General features: G+C 47.1%; 3 protein-coding genes across 3 annotated transcripts in view; 2 read left to right on the top strand and 1 right to left on the bottom strand.

Moving 5' to 3' along the window:
- The window catches only part of LOC310823685 (uncharacterized protein), a 131,859-nt gene that overhangs the window by 49,488 nt on the left and 62,371 nt on the right, over positions 1 to 20,000 (bottom strand).
- Positions 7,687 to 9,630, top strand: LOC310823585 (tripartite motif-containing protein 16-like; the record flags this gene model as incomplete). The annotated part of the gene is made up of 4 exons (XM_083696472.1): positions 7,687 to 7,913; positions 8,502 to 8,675; positions 8,791 to 8,837; positions 9,083 to 9,630. 4 exons carry the CDS (start codon positions 7,687 to 7,689, stop codon positions 9,628 to 9,630), a joined length of 996 nt encoding a protein of 331 aa, XP_083552598.1.
- On the top strand, positions 13,500 to 18,468 carry LOC310823584 (glutamate--cysteine ligase regulatory subunit-like; the record flags this gene model as incomplete). Its single annotated transcript, XM_083696471.1, has 7 exons — positions 13,500 to 13,628; positions 14,273 to 14,338; positions 16,040 to 16,124; positions 16,392 to 16,448; positions 16,585 to 16,796; positions 17,323 to 17,437; positions 17,558 to 18,468. Coding segments are annotated over 7 exons (873 nt in total), but the record flags the coding sequence as incomplete, so codon positions are not given.

Raw genomic sequence — 20,000 nt, 5'->3', positions numbered from 1 at the left:
CCTGTTGAATGTTCTTATTCTAAACTCTGACTTTTTTCCAATTTAAAATATTTTAAAAAACAACAGAACCTCATCACGAGTGTGATTCTAAATCACCTCCACTACATTAACCCCACTTTGAACTCCCACATGAAGGAGAGGTAAGGAGTGCACACTTCAGGATGAAGGGAAGAGAATCTGAATCACACAGAGTATCTCTGACTCTGACCCAGTAAACTCAGTTCCATCAGCCTCAACTATGAAGTTTCTCTGAATGTAGGTCAGGGCCTATGAGGAAATGGGGCCTAGAAATGGTGAGGGGGTGGGGGGTTTCCTGTTGCTACATGTGACTTCTGAGAATTGCAGGGCTGACTGTGTGGTTTTCTCCTCATGTACACGACAACATTTACAATAAAGTATCAATCAATCAGACTTTACTTGTACAGCACACTTCATACACACTTTAACACAATGTCCTTCACAGAGAGAATAAATAATTAAAAGGGAAAGAGACTACAGAGACACAGGCAGATAAAAACTAATTATATAAGGTATTTTAGTCATTAAAAGAGGGGCTGCAGGGATGTCATTGATTTTCATTGACTAATGCAATGCAGTAATTTATAATGTAGGTCAAATGAAATAATAAGATGAATTAATATGTATCAAATCAGCAAAACAATCACAAAAGGTCCAAATAAAATTAGAAACATCCTCCTCATTTTCAATAAATCCAGATGAGAAGAAGACTTGAGTTTGGAGGTTTGATGCCACAGCCAACGCCCAAATGAGGTGAATCAGGATGTAACAATTCACTGCCAAGCACGCTCTGTTCTCCAAAACGTGTCTCTTTCTTTTGAACACGGTGCTAGGATGTATGTGTATGACTACTACCAAAGACACATAGACCACAATTTTTAGAGAAAATAAAGTACCAGTTTTTTTACATCCTGACATAAACAATAGGTACTAGTGCACACTTCAGGATGAAGGTAAAGAATCTGAATCCATCACACAGTATTGAGTATCTCTGCTCTGACCCTGACCCAGGAAACTCAACTATGATCAAACACAATCAGCTTAAATATCACAAAAGGTTGACTTCAGAGAATTGCAGGTCTGACTGTGTGTTATTGTAAAACATATACAATATGAAGTATGAACCACCATCAGCTTAAATAGCAAAAAGTCCACATAAAAACAGAAACGTACCTGGTTGATGTACTTGATGTACCCTGGTTCTCGTAGGCTGGTCTCTATTAAACTGGTGTTCTAGAAGTCTACTGGTTTCTCTGGTCTTGAGGTGATGAGCTTTCAAGAACAAAGTCAGGAGCTTGACTGAAGACAGACGAGGTGACGATCTAACTGTGGGTTCAGGAAGTGTTTCTGATGAGTTATTGAGAGAGGAAACTGCAGGAAGGGAGTGACAGATGAAAACAACTACAGGAAGTGACGCTGTAGGCAGGTCTGTGGTGCCGTTGAGAGACGATATGCAGGCAGACACAGTTCAGGGTTGGGGTTAGGGTTAGGGTTAGGGTTAAGGTTCAGGGTTAGGGTTAGGGTTAAGGTACAGGGTTAAGGTTAGGGTTAGGGTTAGGGTTAGGGTTAAGGTTCAGGGTTAGGGTTAGGGTTAAGGTTCAGGGTTAAGGGTAGGGTTAAGGTTAGGCATATAGGAAAACATATATAAATATATAAATAAATGAGTGCTTAAGAAATATATCCTCCCCATCTAAAATCAGAGTAAGAAAGATACAATTAAGTGAATAAATAAATAAGTAAATACTTCCCTCATGTATATCTCTAACTTATCTTATTATACAGTCAATCACACTGCTACTGTATGAACTAGCTACAGTCAATCACACTGCTACTGTATGAACTAGCTACAGTCAATCACACTGCTACTATATGAACTAGCTACAGTCAATCACACTGCTACTGTGTGAACTAGCTACAGTCAATCACACTGCTACTGTATGAACTAGCTACAGTCAATCACACTGCTACTGTATGAACTAACTACAGTCGCAATGATACACTATATGAACTACCCATAAGGTTTGTTGTAGTTTAGACTTCACTACCCATAAGGCCTGTTGTAGTTTAGACTTCACTACCCATAAGGCCTGTCGTAGTTCAGACTTCACTACCCATAAGGCCTGTTGTAGTTAAGACTTCACTACCCATAAGGCCTGCTGTAGTTTAGACTTCACTACCCATAAAGCCTGTTGTAGTTTAGATTAGATTCAACTTTATTGTCATTGTGCAGAGTACAAGTACAGAGATAACGAAATGCAGTTAGCAGAAAAGTACAGTGTGAACAGTATATACAGGTAGTTCAGTATATGTGCAGTATAGTAGTGCAGTATAGTATAAGTAGTGCAGTGTTAACAGTATATACAGGTAGTTCAGTATATGAGCAGTCTTGTAGTGCAGTATAGTATAAGTAGTGCAGTGTTAACAGTATATACAGGTAGTTCAGTATATGAGCAGTATAGTAGTGCAGTATAGTATAAGTAGTGCAGTGTTAACAGTATATACAGGTAGTTCAGTATATGAGCAGTATAGTAGTGCAGTATAGTATAAGTAGTGCAGTGTCAGCAGTATATTAATTAGCAGGAACATTATAAGCAGAATAAATCAAATGCAGTATGAACAGTGTAAGCAGCATATGAGCTGTATGAGCAATGCAGTATAAGCAGTATATATGTATGAACAGTAACATTAGAGTAAATAGCAGAATAAACATGGAACGCCGTATGAACAGTATGTACAGTATGTACAGTACGTACAGTGTATTAACACTAGTATTAAAAGAAAAACCTAAGGATATGTGCATTATGAACACGTCTTGTTCACATCGATGCACAAACCTCCACCTCTGGTCTGACCCGGAGTCCCCCCCCCCCCCCCCCCCCCCCCCCCCGCTGTTCTGTCTGCTCGGAGGACGTAGCGCCCTGCTGGCTCGGTAGCGTTGTCGGGTCCCTCGCTGTTGGGCCAGGTTTCCGTGAAAACCATCATGTTACAGTCCGTAATCCATGTGTGTGTGTGTGTGTGTGGAGCCGCAGTTCATCCATCTTGTTCGCCAGGGAATGAACATCGGTGAGGAAAAGGCTTGGTCGTTGTGTTGTTATTACAGTACATGATATTGGTTCCGCCCTATGCTGTTGTACCCGGACTGAGGGACCGCAGGTAAAACCTACAATGCTTGAATGTACAGATGCACGTCGTGGAATAAAGCCAGTAAAAGAAACCCTGCCCGTTCATTCCTAGTTAGGAATACAAATAAAATAATAAAACACAAACATAACAGTAGTGAGAGTCGATGTGGAGTTATCTTGAGCCGAACTCTCAGCCCACCTCGGCGATGTATGCGCGCCGCCATCTTGGTACACGCCCTCCCTGCGTGATTGGTGGATTTGGTAGCAGGCTAGGTTGAGTCGCTCAGACGCTGCCTTTTGATTGGTCGATTCGCACGTCCGTCTTCTTCGCTACACGTGTTGTCGGTATTGACAAACATTTCAGTGACAGTGACATGCGCGCGACGCATGCGCGCCGCCATCTTGGTTTTGATATCCAGTGGAGTATGTTCCATGCTAACGTAGTAGGGTTATCCAATGGAGTAGGCTGCATGCTAACGTTGCATTCATAGCCGGTGGAGTATGCTAAATGCTATTGTTGTATTCTTATCCAGTGAAGTAGGCTACATGCTAATATTAGCACTGCATCGCGCGCATGTCACTGAAATGTTTGTCAATACCGACAACACGTGTGGCGAAGAAGACGGACGTGCGAATCGACCAATCAAAAGGCAGCGTCTGAGCGACTCAACCTAGCCTGCTACCAAATCCACCAATCACGCAGGGAGGGCGTGTACCAAGATGGCGGCGCGCAAACATCGCGAAGCCCGCTGTCTCGCTGAATTAGTGGCTATTTGCGTGTTTATTTCAAGTATTCTCGCTAAAAACAGTTTAGCGTCCATATCGTACAGCCGACGACAACTTTTGGACATCGGCTCCGGCATTCCAGACATCTTTTATCGACGCAATACCCTGAGATTAGAGCAGAACAGCGGGACCAGCTGACTCCGCTACACCGACCGGGATGGAAAACCCAGCCGAGGGAGCCGAGGTGGGCTGAGAGCTCGGCTCAAGATGACATCCACATCGACTCTCACTACCTCGTCTTTTCTCCTCACCGATGTTCCTTCCCTGGATGAGACAAGATGGATGAACTGCGGCTGCGGATCCCCCCCCCCCGCTCACACACACACACACACACACACACACACACACACACACACACACACATGGATGACGGACTGCAACATGATGGTTCTCACGGAAACCTGGCCCAACAGCGAGGTGTGGTGGGAGGGGGGGGCTGCTCTGTCTTCACTCTCTGAATATGTTTGCCCTCCTCAAATCCTGACCCTCCTGGCCTTAGATCAGCTCATGGGACTCCACAATACTGCACTAACCCAATAGCTACCAAATACATGATACCAGACATAGAAATCCAGTCACTACAAAGGGATCCATGGTTGCTTGCTCCCCTGTTGAGAGCAACTATAACTCTCACTTATGCATTCTTATCATAATGCACCACAGTGATCTTTTGGCTGCGTGTAGCTGCTCTCTGCTGGACTGGGGAGTCCACCCTGTCAACTACAGACACTGAGGTGAGATCTCAGACTATTCTTGTTGTCAGACACGTCATTACTAAGTGTCTGTTACATTATCAATGATACTCTTGTTGCTCTGCAAGGCTCAATGATTGAGACAGACAATGTCCATTATTTTCCAATCAATTCCTATATCATGGTTCTGTGTGTGTGTGTGTGTGTGTGTGTGTGTGTGTGTGTGTGTGTGTGTGTGTGTGTGGTGTGGTGGGGTGGGCACTCTCTCAATAACCTTTCTTTCCTCAATTCCTCATCAATCTGGCCTGAGATCAGCTGATGGGGCTACACAACCCAATAGCAATCAAATATACCAGACTGAGAAATACATTGACTACAAACATGCCTGTGATTGGCTTGAATAATGAATTCTTATCATAATGCACCTCAGTGATCGTTTGGCAACATGTATTTATTCCTCATTCAGGCTGAATGGATGTCACCTCACAGAGAGATGCTGTGAAGCGTTGGCCTCAGCTCTCAGCTCAGACTCCTGCCACCTGAGAGAGCTGGACCTCAGTCATAATGATCTAGGTGACGGGGGGGTGAAGCTGCTCTCTGCTGGACTGGGGAGTCCACACTGTCAACTACAGACACTGAGGTGAGGTCTCAGACTATTCTTGTTGTCAGACACATCATTCCTAAGTGTCTGTTACATTATCATTCTATGGAATCAATGATACTTGCACTGAAAGGGTCAATCATTGAGACAGACAATGTACATTATCTTCCAATCAATTACTGTAGTGTGTGTGTGTGTGTGTGTGTGTGTGTGTGTGTGTGTGTGTGGTGGGAGGGGGGCTGCTCTGTCTTCACTCTCTGAATATGTTTGCCCTCCTCAAATCCTGACCCACCTGGCCTTAGATCACCTCATGGGACTACACAATACTGCACTAACCCAATAGCTAGCAAATACATTATACCAGACGTAGAAATCCAGTCATTACAAATGTATCCATGGTTGCTTGCTCCCCTGTTCAGAGCAACTATAACTCTCACTCATGAATTCTTATCATAATGCACCACAGTGATCGTTTGGCTGCATGTATTTACTTGTATTCCTCATTCAGGTTGAATGGATGTCACCTCACAGAAAGATGCTGTGAAGCGTTGGCCTCAGGTCTCAGCTCAGACTCCTGCCACCTGAGAGAGCTGGACCTCAGTAATAATGATCTAGGTGACGGGGGGGTGTAGCTGCTCTCTGCTGGACTGGGGAGTCCACCCTGTCAACTACAGACACTGAGGTGAGATCTCAGACTATTCTTGTTGTCAGACACGTCATTACTAAGTGTCTGTTACATTATCAATGATACTCTTGTTGCTCTGCAAGGCTCAATGATTGAGACAGACAATGTCCATTATTTTCCAATCAATTCCTATATCGTGTGTGTGTGTGTGTCTGTGTCTGTGTCTGTGTCTGTGTCTGTGTGTGTGTGTGTGTGTGTGTGTGTGTGTGTGTGTGTGTGGTGGGGTGGGCACTCTCTCAATAACCTTTCTTTCCTCAATTCCTCATCAATCTGGCCTGAGATCAGCTGATGGGGCTACACAACCCAATAGCAATCAAATATACCAGACTGAGAAATACATTGACTACAAACATGCCTGTGATTGGCTTGAATAATGAATTCTTATCATATTGCACCTCAGTGATCGTTTGGCAACATGTATTTATTCCTCATTCAGGCTGAATGGATGTCACCTCACAGAGAGATGCTGTGAAGCGTTGGCCTCAGCTCTCAGCTCAGACTCCTGCCACCTGAGAGAGCTGGACCTCAGTAATAATGATCTAGGTGACAGGGGGGTGAAGGTGCTCTCTGCTGGACTGGGGAGTCCACACTGTCAACTACAGACACTGAGGTGAGGTCTGAGACTATTCTTGTTGTCAGACACATCATTCCTAAGTGTATGTTACATTATCATTCTATGGAATCAATGATAATTGCACAGAAAGGCTCAATAATTGAGACAGACAATGCACATTATCTTCCAATCAATTACTATATAATGTGCGTGCGTGCGTGCGTGCGTGCGTGCGTGCGTGCGTGCGTGTTGTGGCGGGGTGGCTGCTCTGTCTGCACCCTGTGAATATGTTTGCCCTCGTCAAATCCTGACCCACCTGGCCTTAGATCAGCTCACACAATACTGCACTACCCCAATAGCTACCAAAATACATTATATCAGAAGGAGAAATCCAGTGACTATAAATGTATCCATGGTTGTTTGCTCCCCTGTTGAGAGCAATTATAACTCTCACTCATGAATTCTTGCACCACAGTGATCGTTTGGCTACATGTATTTATTTGTATTCCTCATTCAGGTTGAATGGATGTCACCTCACAGAGAGATGCTGTGAAGCGTTGGCATCAGCTCTCAGCTCAGACTCCTGCCACCTGAGAGAGCTGGACCTCAGTAATAATGATCTAGGTGACGGGGGGGTGAAGCTGCTCTCTGCTGGACTGAGGAGTCCACACTGTCAACTACAGACACTGAGGTGAGGTCTCAGACTATTCTTGTTGTCAGACACATCATTCCTAAGTGTGCTACATTATCATTCTATGGAATCAATGATACTTGCACAGAAAGGGTCAATAATTGAGACAGACAATGTACATTATCTTCCAATCAATTACTATATAATGTGTGTGTTTGTGTTTGTGTGTGTGTATGTCTGTGTGTGTGTGTGTGTGTGTGTGTGTGATTGTGTGTGTGTGTGTGTGTGTGTGTGTGTGTGTGTGTGTGTGTGTGTGTGTGTGTGTGTGTGTGTGTGTGTGCATGTGTGTGCGCATTTGCATGTGTGTGTGGTGGCAGGGGGGGCTGCTCTGTCTGCACTGTCTGAATAACTTTACTCTCCTGAAATCCTGACCCACCTGGCCTTAGATCAGCTCATGGAACTACACAACACTGCACTAACCCAATAGCTAGCAAATACATTATACCAGACATAGAAATCCAGTCACTACAAATGTATCCATGATTATTGCTCCCCTGTTGAGCGCAACTATAACTCTCACTCATTAATTCTTATCATAATGCACCACAGCGATCGTTTGGCTTCATGTATTTATTTGTATTCCTCATTCAGGCTGAATGGATGTCACCTCACAGAGAGATGCTGTGAAGCGTTGGCCTCAGCTCTCAGCTCAGACTCCTGCCACCTGAGAGAGCTGGACCTCAGTAATAATGATCTAGGTGACGGGGGGGTGAAGCTGCTCTCTGCTGGACTGAGGAGTCCACACTGTCAACTACAGACACTGAGGTGACGTCTCAGACTATTCTTTTTGTCAGACACATCATTCCTAAGTGTGTGTTACATTATCATTCTATGGAATCAATGATACTTGCACTGAAAAGCTCAATAATTGAGACAGACAAAGGACATTGTCTTCCAATCAATTCCTATAGTGTGTGTACGTGTGCGTGTGTGTGTGTGTGTGTGTGTGTGTGTGTGTGTGTGTGTGTGTGTGTGGTGGGATGGGGTCTGCTCTGTCTTCACTCTCTGAATATGTTGCCCTGCTCAAATCTTGACCCACCTGGCCTTAGATCAGCTCATGGGACAACACGATACTGCACTAACACAATAGCTAGCAAATACATTATACCAGATGTAGAAATACAGTCACTACAAATGTATCCATGGTTAACTGCTCCCCTGTTGAGAGCAACTATAAGTCTCACTCATGAATTCTTGCACCACAGTGATCGTTTGGCTACATGTATTTATTTGTATTCCTCATTCACATGTGGCCTTTCAACTGCCAAATGAAGAGGATTTAAAGCTGCACATGTACATTAGAGAGGAATAATCAGATTCTTGATATCAGATGGAGTGACACTATTTCCCCAGGATGTCAGGCTGTGGAGTCCCAGAGGAAGGCTGTGTTTCTCTGGCTTCAGCTCTGAGGTCTAATCCCTCCCACCTGAGAGAGCTGGACCTCAGCTACAATCACCCAGGAGACTCAGGACTTGCGCTGCTCTCTGCTGTACAGAAAGATCCACTCTGTAAACTACAGACACTCAGGTAAAGGCTGAATATGTGGCTGGACGTATCAATGGAATGAATGCACAGTATCTATTTTCCACATGATTGTGAGTGTGTCATCCAATCACTGTGGGTTCTTCTGTGGTTGATATAGTGTGGACCATGGTGGGGAGTGCAGGCTCAAACCTGGGCTAATCAAATGTAAGTCACCACCGCTGTAAAGAATAGGACTGTGATATTACTCAAGAACCAGGGTACAGCAGAGTTCAAACAGAGCACCAGTATTGTATTCATATGTAAATCTAAAATATTAGTAAATGTGAATTAGTTGTATCCCTTGTAAACCATTTTAAATTAATGAGTAATATTTTGTGAAAAAAATAATGTTGCCATAACAAGTTATTCAATTGTATTGATTTGATGATTATTTTTGCCCTCTCAATCAGATGCCTGTGAGCTCACACTGGACCCAAACACAGCTCACAGAAACCTCTCTCTGTCTGAGGAGAACAGAAAGGTGACAGGGGGGAGAGAGAAGCAGCCGTATCCTGATCACCCAGAGAGATTTGACTACAGTCCACAGGTGCTGTGTAGAGAGGGTCTGACTGGGCGCTGTTACTGGGAGGTAGAGAGGAGTGGGGGAGGAGCTTTCTTAGGAGTGACATATAAAGGAATCAGCAGGAGAGGATGGGTTGATGACTGTGGGTTGGGAAACAATGACAAGTCCTGGAGACTGTTCTGCTCTGGTAACAGTTACTCCACCAGGCACAATAATAAGAAGACTGTCATACCTGTCCCCTCCTCTGGCTCCCACAGAGTAGGAGTGTATCTGGACTGGCCGGCCGGCACTCTGTCCTTCTACAGGGTCTCCTCTGACACACGGACCCTCCTGCACACATTCCACTCCACATTCACTGAGCCCCTCTACCCAGGGTTTTGGGTTTTGTGTGAATCAGTGACCCTGTGTAAACTAGTCTCAGGGAGATCACACTGAACACCAAAGGCTCAAAGATGTCGGATCAGAACATGATGCAGTCGGATGGTGGTGTGTTTTCACTGAGATGTTGGAGGTACAGATGTTCTCTCTCCCAGTGTGTAGGGTGTTGTGTGTTGTGTGTAGTTATATTTTTTCTTACTGTATATATATATATATATATATATAATTATTAAAAAATGCATCTGATAGTGAAATAGACTACAGGTACAGAAAATATGTATATATTTGTTTATATATGTTTGTTTGTTTTTGATGGAAATGCAACTGATAGTGAAACAATCTAGATGAATGATTAGATGATCAAATCAGACTGATGATGAACTCTGAGAATAACACAGGAGAGAGTGTCTGTATGTATATAAGAGTTGGTTAGATTGGGTGTTTGAGTTGTGATGCTGGATTACGTTGCTGTGTGTAAGATAGCAGGGAGTGGATGTGAAGACAGCTCTCCTTCTCTGTCGGTACAACATGGACAGTGTCTTCAGAACATCCTAATCTACACAGTGTGTAATTGATTCCTATGCAAATCAGAGACCCTATAAAAACAAAGATATTTATTCCAAAATGACATGAACTATTTTCCTTGCATTAAGATGGACTTAATTCAACTTATTGAGTAATGTGTTGATGACATTTTTGCATTTTAGCTAATTTTAAGACTGTCATAGGAAAAGGTCTGAATACTTCTGTACATGAAGTATTTCTGTATTTCAGTTTTAATAAATGTGCTGAAATTTAAAAAATTGTGTTTTCGCTTTGTCATTCTGGGGTATTGTGTGTGGATTGATGGCAAATTATTTTAATTGAATCCATTTTAAATTGAGTCTATAACACAAGAAAATGTGTAAAAAGTGAAGGGGTCTGAATACCTTCAGAAGGCGCTGTACATGTTCTGAACTTCACTTTCCATGCATTCCTTCATTTTTATGTAGTAATCATCTAGTACAGTAATATCTCTCCATCATGTGACATTGTGAGGGGCAGCCAAGGTGCAGGCTGCTTTTCTCCTCCTGTCTGTGGGCTGTGGGAGGCATGGCTCTCATGAGAAGACTTCACCTGTCCCCTGCAGTACCTCTCCCTGCCATGGGAGGCATGGCTCTCATGAGAAGACGTCACCTGTCCCCTGCAGTACCGCTCCCTGCCATGGGAGGCATGGCTCTCATGAGAAGACTTCACATGTCCCCTGCAGTACCGCTCCCTGCCATGGGAGGCATGGCTCTCATGAGAAGACTTCACCTGTCCCCTGCAGTACCGCTCCCTGCCATGGGAGGCATGGCTCTCATGAGAAGACTTCACCTGTCCCCTGCAGTACCGCTCCCTGCCATGGGAGGCATGGCTCTCATGAGAAGACTTCACCTGTCCCCTGCAGTACCTCTGACCCCCAGACCCCCAGACCTCCAGACCCCCAGACCCCCAGACCCCTATCCCTCAGACCTCTAGCCCTCAGATGGGGGCACCACCTGGTGGTCATTTACTAGTATTACAACAACAGAGAGATTAGAATCCAGCCAGTTAGCAATAAGCACTGAATCCTAAAAACCCAGAAATTGAACCTGAAATATTCTTTATAACATAACAGATCTTTTATAATGGAACAGTGTAATAGAACATCAGTGTAATAGAACATCAGTGTAATAGAACAGTGTAATAGAACATCAGTGTATTAGAACATTAGTGTAATAGAACATCAGTGTAATAGAACAGTGTAATAGAACATCAGTGTATTAGAACATTAGTGTAATAGAACATTAGTGTAATAGAACATCAGTGTAATAGAACAGTGTAATAGAACAGTGTAATAGAACATCAGTGTAATATAACATTAGTGTAATAGAACATCAGTGTAATAGAACATTAGTGTAATAGAACAGTGTAATAGAACATCAGTGTAATAGAACATTAGTGTAATAGAACATCAGTGTAATAGAACAGTGTAATAGAACAATGTAATGGAACGTTAGTGTAATAGAACATCAGTGTAATAGAACAGTGTAATAGAACAGTGTAATAGAACATCAGTGTAATTGAACATTAGTGTAACAGAACATTAGTGTAATAGAACATCAGTGTAATAGAACATTAGTGTAATAGAACATTTATGTAATAGAACATTAGTGTAATAGAACATTAGTATAATAGAATATTAGTATAATAGAACATTTATGTAATAGAACAGTGTAATAGAACATCAGTGTAATATAATCTTAGTATAATAGAAAATTAGTAAAATAGAACATCAGTGGAAACCAAAGGGGACGTTTTCTTTCCAGTGTTAACACTTCACTTAGCAACGTCATGACAACCCAAATGTGCAGACAGGCCTAGGAGACGAGTTAACCTTGACCCTAACCCTGACTCTAACCCTGACCCTGACCCTGACTCTGACCCTAACCCTAACTCTGACCCTGAACCTGACTCTGACCCTGACCCTAACTCTAACCCTGACCCTGACCCTAACCCTAAACCCTGACCCTAACCCTAACCCTAGGGGATGAGTTAACTTTAACCCTAACCCTAAACCCTGACCCTAACCCTAGGACTAGTAGAACCATGTAGTTAGGCTCTTCAAACCCACCTCCTCGTTGCTAGGCAACCCCCCCCCTTTTCCCTCCACCGTTCGTATTTTACGACATTTTTTAGAAAAAAATGTTTTATGAAACTCCTTCAAACCACACAATCTCCCCACCCCCTCGTTGCTAGGTAACCCACCATATCCCGTCCCTTTCCGACATTTTCTTTTCCTTTACGACATTCCCTCAAACACACCAACCTCCCTTATTTTACGACATTTACTATTATTATTATTATTATTATTATTATTATTATTATTATTATTATTATTATTATTATTATTATTATTATTATTATTATTATATCTTTACGACATTTACTTCTTCTTTACGAGAGAAGGGGAGACAGACACCATTGAAACCACCACCACCACCGACACCGGCGGCTCCTCTGGTACTCGTAGCGGGTCCTCTGGGACCGTCTCCCCCGGTGGTACCGTCTCCTCTACCGGCTCTGAGGCTAATGATAACGGGGCTAACTAACGAAGCTAACGAATTTACCTACCGAGTGCAGTGTTGACGGGGTGCTAAAGGCTAATGCTAACTGGCTCTAACGAACTGACCGTGTGTGTGTGTGTGTGTGGAAACGCGTCGTGTCATCATTACTCGACATTCCTTCAAACCCACCCCCTCGTTGCTAGGCAACCCCCCCCCTTTCCCTCCACCGTTCGTATTTGTTTTGAAAAAATATTTTTACGACAGTCCTTCAAACCACACACACACTCTCCCCACCCCCTCGTTGCTAGGTAACCCACCATATCCCGTCCCTTTCCGACATTTTCTTTTCCTTTACGACATTCCCTCAAACCCACCAACTGTTCCTCGTTGCTAGACAACCCCACCCCTCCCTCATTTTACGATATCTTTTTATTATTATTATTATTATTATATCTTTACGACATTTACTTCTTCTTTACGAGAGAAGGGGAGACAGACACCATGGAAACCACCGACACCGGCGGCTCCTCTGGTACTCGTAGCGGGTCCTCTGGGACCGTCTCCCCCGGTGGTACCGTCTCCTCTACCGGCTCCTTCGGCGGCTATGGGACCGTCTCCGGCGGCTCCTCCGGCGGCTCTGGGACCGGCTCCTCCGGCGGCTCTGGGACCGGCTCCTCCGGCGGCTCTGGGACCGGCTCCTCCGGCGGCTCCTCCGGCGGCTCTGGGACCGGCTCCTCCGGCGGCTCTGGGACCGTCTCCTCCGGCGGCTCTGGGACCGGCTCCTCCGGCGGCTCTGGGACCGGCTCCTCCGGCGGCTCTGGGACCGTCTCCTCCGGCGGCTCTGGGACCGGCTCCTCCGGCTCCTCCTCTGGTACCGGTACCCGGACCTCGTTTCTGACCCGGGCCACGACGCTCAACCTCCACACCGGGAACCTCGTCAACTGGAGCCGGCTGAAGAAGAAGTGTCCGTCGTCCCCGAGTGAGGAGGTAAGAAGGGCGGGGGTCGGGAGGCTAGAGGCTAATGCTAACGGGGCTAACGAAGCTAACGAATTTACCTACCGAGTGCAGTGTTGACGGGGTGCTAAAGGCTAATGCTAACGGGGCTAACGAATTTACCTACAGAGTGCAGTGTTGACGGGGTGCTAAAGGCGAATGCTAACTGGAGCTAACGAAGCTAACGAATTTACCTACAGAGTGCAGTGTTGACGGGGTGCTAAAGGCGAATGCTAACTGGAGATAACGAAGCTAACGAATTTACCTACAGAGTGCAGTGTTGACGGGGTGCTAAAGGCTAATGCTAACTGGAGCTAACGAAGCTAACGAATTTACCTACCGAGTGCAGTGTTGACGGGGTGCTAAAGGCTAATGCTAACGGGGCTAACGAATTTACCTACCGAGTGCAGTGTTGACGGGGTGCTAAAGGCGAATGCTAACTGGCTCTAACGAACTGACCGTGTGTGTGTGTGTATTATGAATGTGATTAAATAAATACTAAATATGTCGTTTTATTGTCATTTTCTGTCTGTCTGTCTGACCTGTTGTTGCCCTCCAGCTCCAGGATTGTATCCGCGCCATGCTGTCTCTGACCTGTCTGTCTCTCCATCTGACCTGTCTGTCTGTTGTTGCCGTAGCTCCAGGACTGTATCCGCGCCACGCTGAGTGACTGGTCCTCCGAGACGCCGTCGGCCGGGGAGAAGGTGAGACTCATCCCTCTCTTCTCTCTCTCCTTTCCTGTCTCTCTCTTCCTTCCCTCCTTTCTTGTCTTCCTTACCTCCCTCCCTCCTGTCTCTCTCTCTCCTTCCTTCTCTCCCTCATTCCCTTCCCTCCTTTCTTGTTTCCTGTCTTCTTTCCTTACTGTCGGCGGAGGAGAAGGTGAGACTCATCCCTCTCTTCCCTCCCTCCTTTCCTTCGTCTCTCTCTGGATGCTCCACACACACAGACACGCACACCCACATACAGGCACACTCACGCGCCCAGAGGCGTCAATGTTTAGTGAGTCAAGTGGCAACGTGTGTGTGTGTGTGTGGGTGCTCCTGAGAGAGGGAGACACACACACTCACACAGACACACCCGTGTTTAGTGAGTCAAGTGACAACTTCATATTTATATTTATTCTGCTATCTACCTCATGTTACTGAGATAGATAGATAGAAACTTTATTTATCCCAGGGGGAAATTCAGGTTCCAAGTAGCGTACAGACATAGGGGTATCACACATAACATACACATACAACATTAGCAGTATTTTATACAGGCGAGGTGCAGTTGTAAATGTCTTTGCAGTTAGGTGAGGTGCTAAAAGGTAAGGTGCAATTATAGCATTAAATACTAAAAACTAAATACGGGCTACATAAATATGGACTATTTTTAAAGTGCATTTAGTCCCGGCTGGTGGAGGGAGGTAGGGGCTCTGTATGAGACCTAGCATAGCTAGTAAACATTGTAGATAATGAGGTGAAACAGTGACATGATACATGATGGTGATGTGATACAGAGGGTGGAGGTTATGCAGAGAAGTCCATCTCTTTGCCCTTGATTGACATGTTGTAGAGTTGTATGGCTCTGGGGACAAATGATTTAGTAAGTCTGTCAGTTTTGCTTGTCAGTGCTCGTAGCCTCCAGCTGATCAAGCTCTTCTGCTGGATGATGGTGTGGTACAGTGGGTGACCTTCATTGTCCATGATGGTGAGCAGTTTGCTCAGAGTTCTTTTTTCCATTACTGAAGTCATGCTCTCCTGTTAATACACATATATACTGCTAGACTGCATTACCCATACAGCTCATATGCTGCTACACTGTTCATACTGGAACTATTTATTCTGCTATAATGCTATAATGCTACTGCTAATTCATATACTGCACTACTTACTGCTCATATATTGCACTACCTGTAAATACTGTTCATTGCACTTTCTGCTATTTTGCACTTCTGGTTAGACGCTAACTGCATTTCGTTGTCTCTGTACTTGTACTCTGCACAATGACAATAAAGTTGAATCTAATCTAAAACGTGTGTGTGGGTGGGTGCTCCTGAGACAGGGAGAGAGAGAGGGAGACACACACACAGGCAGGGAGACGGGGGGGAGGCAGAGAGGGGGGGGGGTTAAACAGGGAGGGAGGTTCTGCTGAGGTCAGCTAATCTCTCTCTCTGGTTCGACTAGTCTGGTCTGTCTCTAACCTGTCTCTCTCTCTCTAACCTGTCTGTCTGTCCAGGAGTCAGACGTCCTGGACTGCTCCCCCCCCCCAGGCACGCCTGTCTGTCTTTCTGTAATCTGTCTGTCCTGAACCTGTTTGTCTCTCAGACCTGTCTGTCTCTCCAGGAGTCTGACGTCCTGGACTGTTCCGGCCATCACGCCTGTCTGTCTCTCTCTCTCTCTCTAACCTGTCTGTCTCTCCAGGAGTCTGACGTCCTGGACTGCTCCACCCCCCAGGCGGCCGAGACCACCATCACACCGGAGGAGAGGGAGGAGCTGAAGGTGTCTGGTACGCTACGACAAGCTAACGCAGGCTAACGCTACGCTAATGCAGGCTAAGGCAGGCTAACGCAGGCTAACACATGATACCGCCACCACATGCTGCCGCACGCTAACACACACCACGATAACACATGCTAATAAATGCTAGTGCATGCTAACACCGGCTCACACGCACCACGATAACACACGCTAACCCAGGGCTAACAAACGATACCAGCCCATGATTACACACGACGCGACCACACGTTAACCCAGGCTAACGTTGTCGTTGCAGTCAAGCTGTTCCTGTGCGAGTCGGACCAGTCGTGCATCAGACAGGCTGTCGACCTGGGTGAGTCCTGCCTGCCTGTTTGTCTCTCCCCTCCACAGCCTGTCTCACCCTCACCCTGGCGACCAGGAGGACAACATCCCCCCCCCCACACCCAGACCCTCTCGGACCTCTAACCTGTCTCCCTCCCCCCCAACAGCCTGTCTTACTCTCGCCCTCTCCCAACTCGACTCGGTCATCCTGGCGCCCCCTCCCGGCCCCCCGGGGGACGACCACGCCCCCCAGACCCTCTCGGACCTGCGGCCGGCGTGGGTTGTCTTGGAAACGCTGGTAGCGTCCGGGAAGGTGGTCGCCATCGGGACGTCGGACCTGGACAAGGGCCTCCTGGAGGAGCTGCACAACTGGGCCCAGGTGGGTGTCTGTCTGTCTTTCTCTGGCCTGTCTGTTTGTCCTGGGCTGGGGGGGGAGGGTGGGCGTCTGTCCCTGACCTGTGTCCTGTGTCAACCTGGCGTCCTGGGGGGGGGGGGGGGGGGGTGGTTCTGTCTGTCTAACCTGGACAAGGGCCTCCTGGAGGAGCTGCACGACTGGGCCCAGGTGGGTGTCTGTCTGTCTGTCTGTTCCTGACCTGTCTGTCTGTCTGTCTTTCCTGGACAAGGGCCTCCTGGAGGAGTTGTACGACTGGGACCAGGTGGGTGTCTGTCTCTGACCTGTCTGTCTGTCCTGGACAAGGGGCTCCTGGAGGAGCACTACGACTGGGCCCAGGTGGGTGTCTGTCTGTCTGTCCTGGGCTGGGGGTATCTGTCTCTCTCTCCATGTCCAAGGTGAAACCCCACCAGTAACCAGGTCAACCTGAGGGCGTACGTCAACTGTCTGTCTCTCTCTGTCCCAACCAAGCAGTTAACAGTGTCTCTCTCTCTCTCTCTCTTCCGTATTCAAGGTGAAGCCCACCAGTAACCAGGTCAACCTGGCATCCTGTTGTGTGATGCCCCCCGATCTGACAGCGTACGCCAAGCAGGCGGGGGTCCAGCTACTGACCCACAACGACCCCAAAGGTGGGTGTCTGTCTGTGTGTCTCTCTCTGACCTGTCTATCCCCCCTCTAACCTAACCTCCCTCTCCATCTGAGCTGTGTCTCTCTCCCTCTAACCTGTCTGTCTCTCTGTCGTCTTCCAGAGCTCATCACGTCGGCGGGCTTCCAGGAGGCGCTCCGTGAGAGCGCGGCATTAGCGACGGCGTCCCACGGCGACACCGACCGTGATGACCGTGGTGACGCGGCGTCGGCGTGGCGCCTCCGCTGGGTCCTGCGCTACGCCATCATCGTCAAGAGCCGCGGCATCATCAAGGCCAAGGGCTACCTGGTCCACGCCACCCGGGTAGCATAGCATAGTCTGGTGTAGTCGAGGATAGCCTAGTGTAGTGTAGCCTTAGCGTAGCATAGCCTGGTGCGGCCTAGCCTTAGCGTAGCATCGTGTAGCCTTGGTTAGCCTGGTTAGCGTATGCCGGACGACACCTAGGTTCAGTTGAAAGGCTTAGCTACGGGTTTAGCCACGCTAGGGTTAGCTCATAGCGGCTAACGTGAACCAGACGTTGGTTGGGGCCTGCTGTTAGCGCTGATGTTGAAGTGCCTGTCTGCCTGTCTGTCAGAGTACACTAGCTAGCGGCTAGGTGGCTAAAACATGCTAGGTAGCAGCTAGGTGGCTACTCACACCCACACACATTTGATTGAATTGATGACTAATAAAATAATTCATGGATTAAAAAAAAACAGATGATGTCGTTTTGGTTATTTCATTAAAAAGGGAGGGAGGGGGAGGCGTCTGGTTGATACCCTGACCCTATCCCTGTAGGGCGTCTGTGACCCCCCCACTACCCCCCTGTACCAACCCTAACCCTAGAGACCTCTTCACCCCCACTAAACCTAACCCTAACTCCCTATCAGCTCGTGAGGACAGTTAGGGGTTAGGTTTAGGGTTAACCGTTGCCGAGAAAAAGTCAAGCGGGAAAAGATTTTGATTTTTTAAATGATGGGTATGTCACACACATGTTTTCTGTTTTGGGTTAGGGTTAACCCTAGTACAGGGGGGTGGTGGGGGTGAAGAGGTCTCTAGGGTTAGGGTTAGTACAGGGGGGTGGTGGGGGTGAAGAGGTCTCTAGGGTTAGGGTTAGTACAGGGGGGTGGTGGGGGTGAAGAGGTCTCTAGGGTTAGGGTTAGTACAGGGGGGTGGTGGTGGTGAAGAGGTCTCTAGGGTTAGGGTTAGTACAGGGGGGTGGTGGGGGTGAAGAGGTCTCTAGGGTTAGGGTTAGTGCAGGGGGGTCATCAATTCAATCAAATGTGTGTGTGTGGGTGTGTGTAGCCACCTAGCTGCTACCTAGCGTACTCTGACTGACAGACAGACAGACACAGACAGACATACAGACAGGCACTTCAACATCAGCGCTAACAGCAGGCCCCAACCAACCAACCAATGTCTGGTTCACGTTAGCCGCTATGAGCTAACCCTAGCGTACCTAACCTAACCCTAAGCGTGGCTAAACCCAAGCGCCGTCCGGCAAATGCTAACCAGGCTAACCAAGGCTACACGATGCTACGCTAAGGCTACACTACACTAGGCTAGCCTCGACTACACCAGACTATGCTACGCTACCCTACCCGGGTGGCGTGGACCAGGTAGCCCTTGGCCTTGATGATGCCGCGGCTCTTGACGATGATGGTGTAGCGCAGGACCCAGCGGAGGCGCCAGGCCGACGCCGCGTCACCGCGGTTACGGTCGCCGTGGTCATCACGGAGCGCCTCCTGGAAGCCCGCCGACGTGATGAGCTCTGGAAGACGACAGAGAGACAGGTCAAAGACAGACAGACAGCTCAGAGGGAGAGGGGGGGAGGGAGAGAGAGAGACAGGTTAGAGGGGAGACAGACAGGTCAGAGAGAGAGAGACAGCGCCTCCTGGAAGCCCGCCGCCGAGATGAGCTCTGGAAGGAGAGAGAGAGAGAGACAGGTTAGAGGGAGAGACAGACATGGAAAGAGAGGGAGGGAGAGAGAGAGTCAGGTCAGAGAGAGACAGACAGCTCAGATGAAGAGGGAGGTTAGGTTAGAGGGGGGACAGACAGGTCAGAGAGAGACAGACAGGTCAGGGACAGAGAGAGAGACACACAGACAGACACCCCCAGACAAACACCCACCTTTGAGGTCGTTGTGGGTCAGTAGCTGGACCCCCGCCTGCTTGGCGTACACCGTCAGATCGGGGGGCATCACACAACAGGATGCCAGGTTGACCTGGTTGTAGTGACTAAAACATTTCCTATTGTATATCGCTCAGGGTCTGGCTAGGTAGGCTGTAGTAGACGCTAGTAGAACAAACGGAGACGAGAGTTACGTTGAAATAAAATGATCTTCGGTTTATTGTTCCATTTTCCACAAAAATTATATTCAAAATGCAGGCTATCAAAATTATAAAGCAATCTAGTAAGCTAAAATATGCTACCATTTGCGAACAAACAAACAGGCTGTCAAGGTCAAGATCAAGGTCTAAAGACTGTGTGCTTTCCTAGCCAAAAACCCCTACTGGTAGCCTTGGCACTTCCTATATAATAACGGACCTCTCCACCTGCAGGGGGAG

This window comes from Argentina silus, assembly GCF_951799395.1.
Source record: "Argentina silus genome assembly, chromosome: Y".
NCBI lineage: Eukaryota > Metazoa > Chordata > Actinopteri > Argentiniformes > Argentinidae > Argentina > Argentina silus.
The sequence above is the reverse complement of the archived record's forward strand: the minus strand, read 5'-3'. Positions and strand labels throughout refer to the sequence as shown.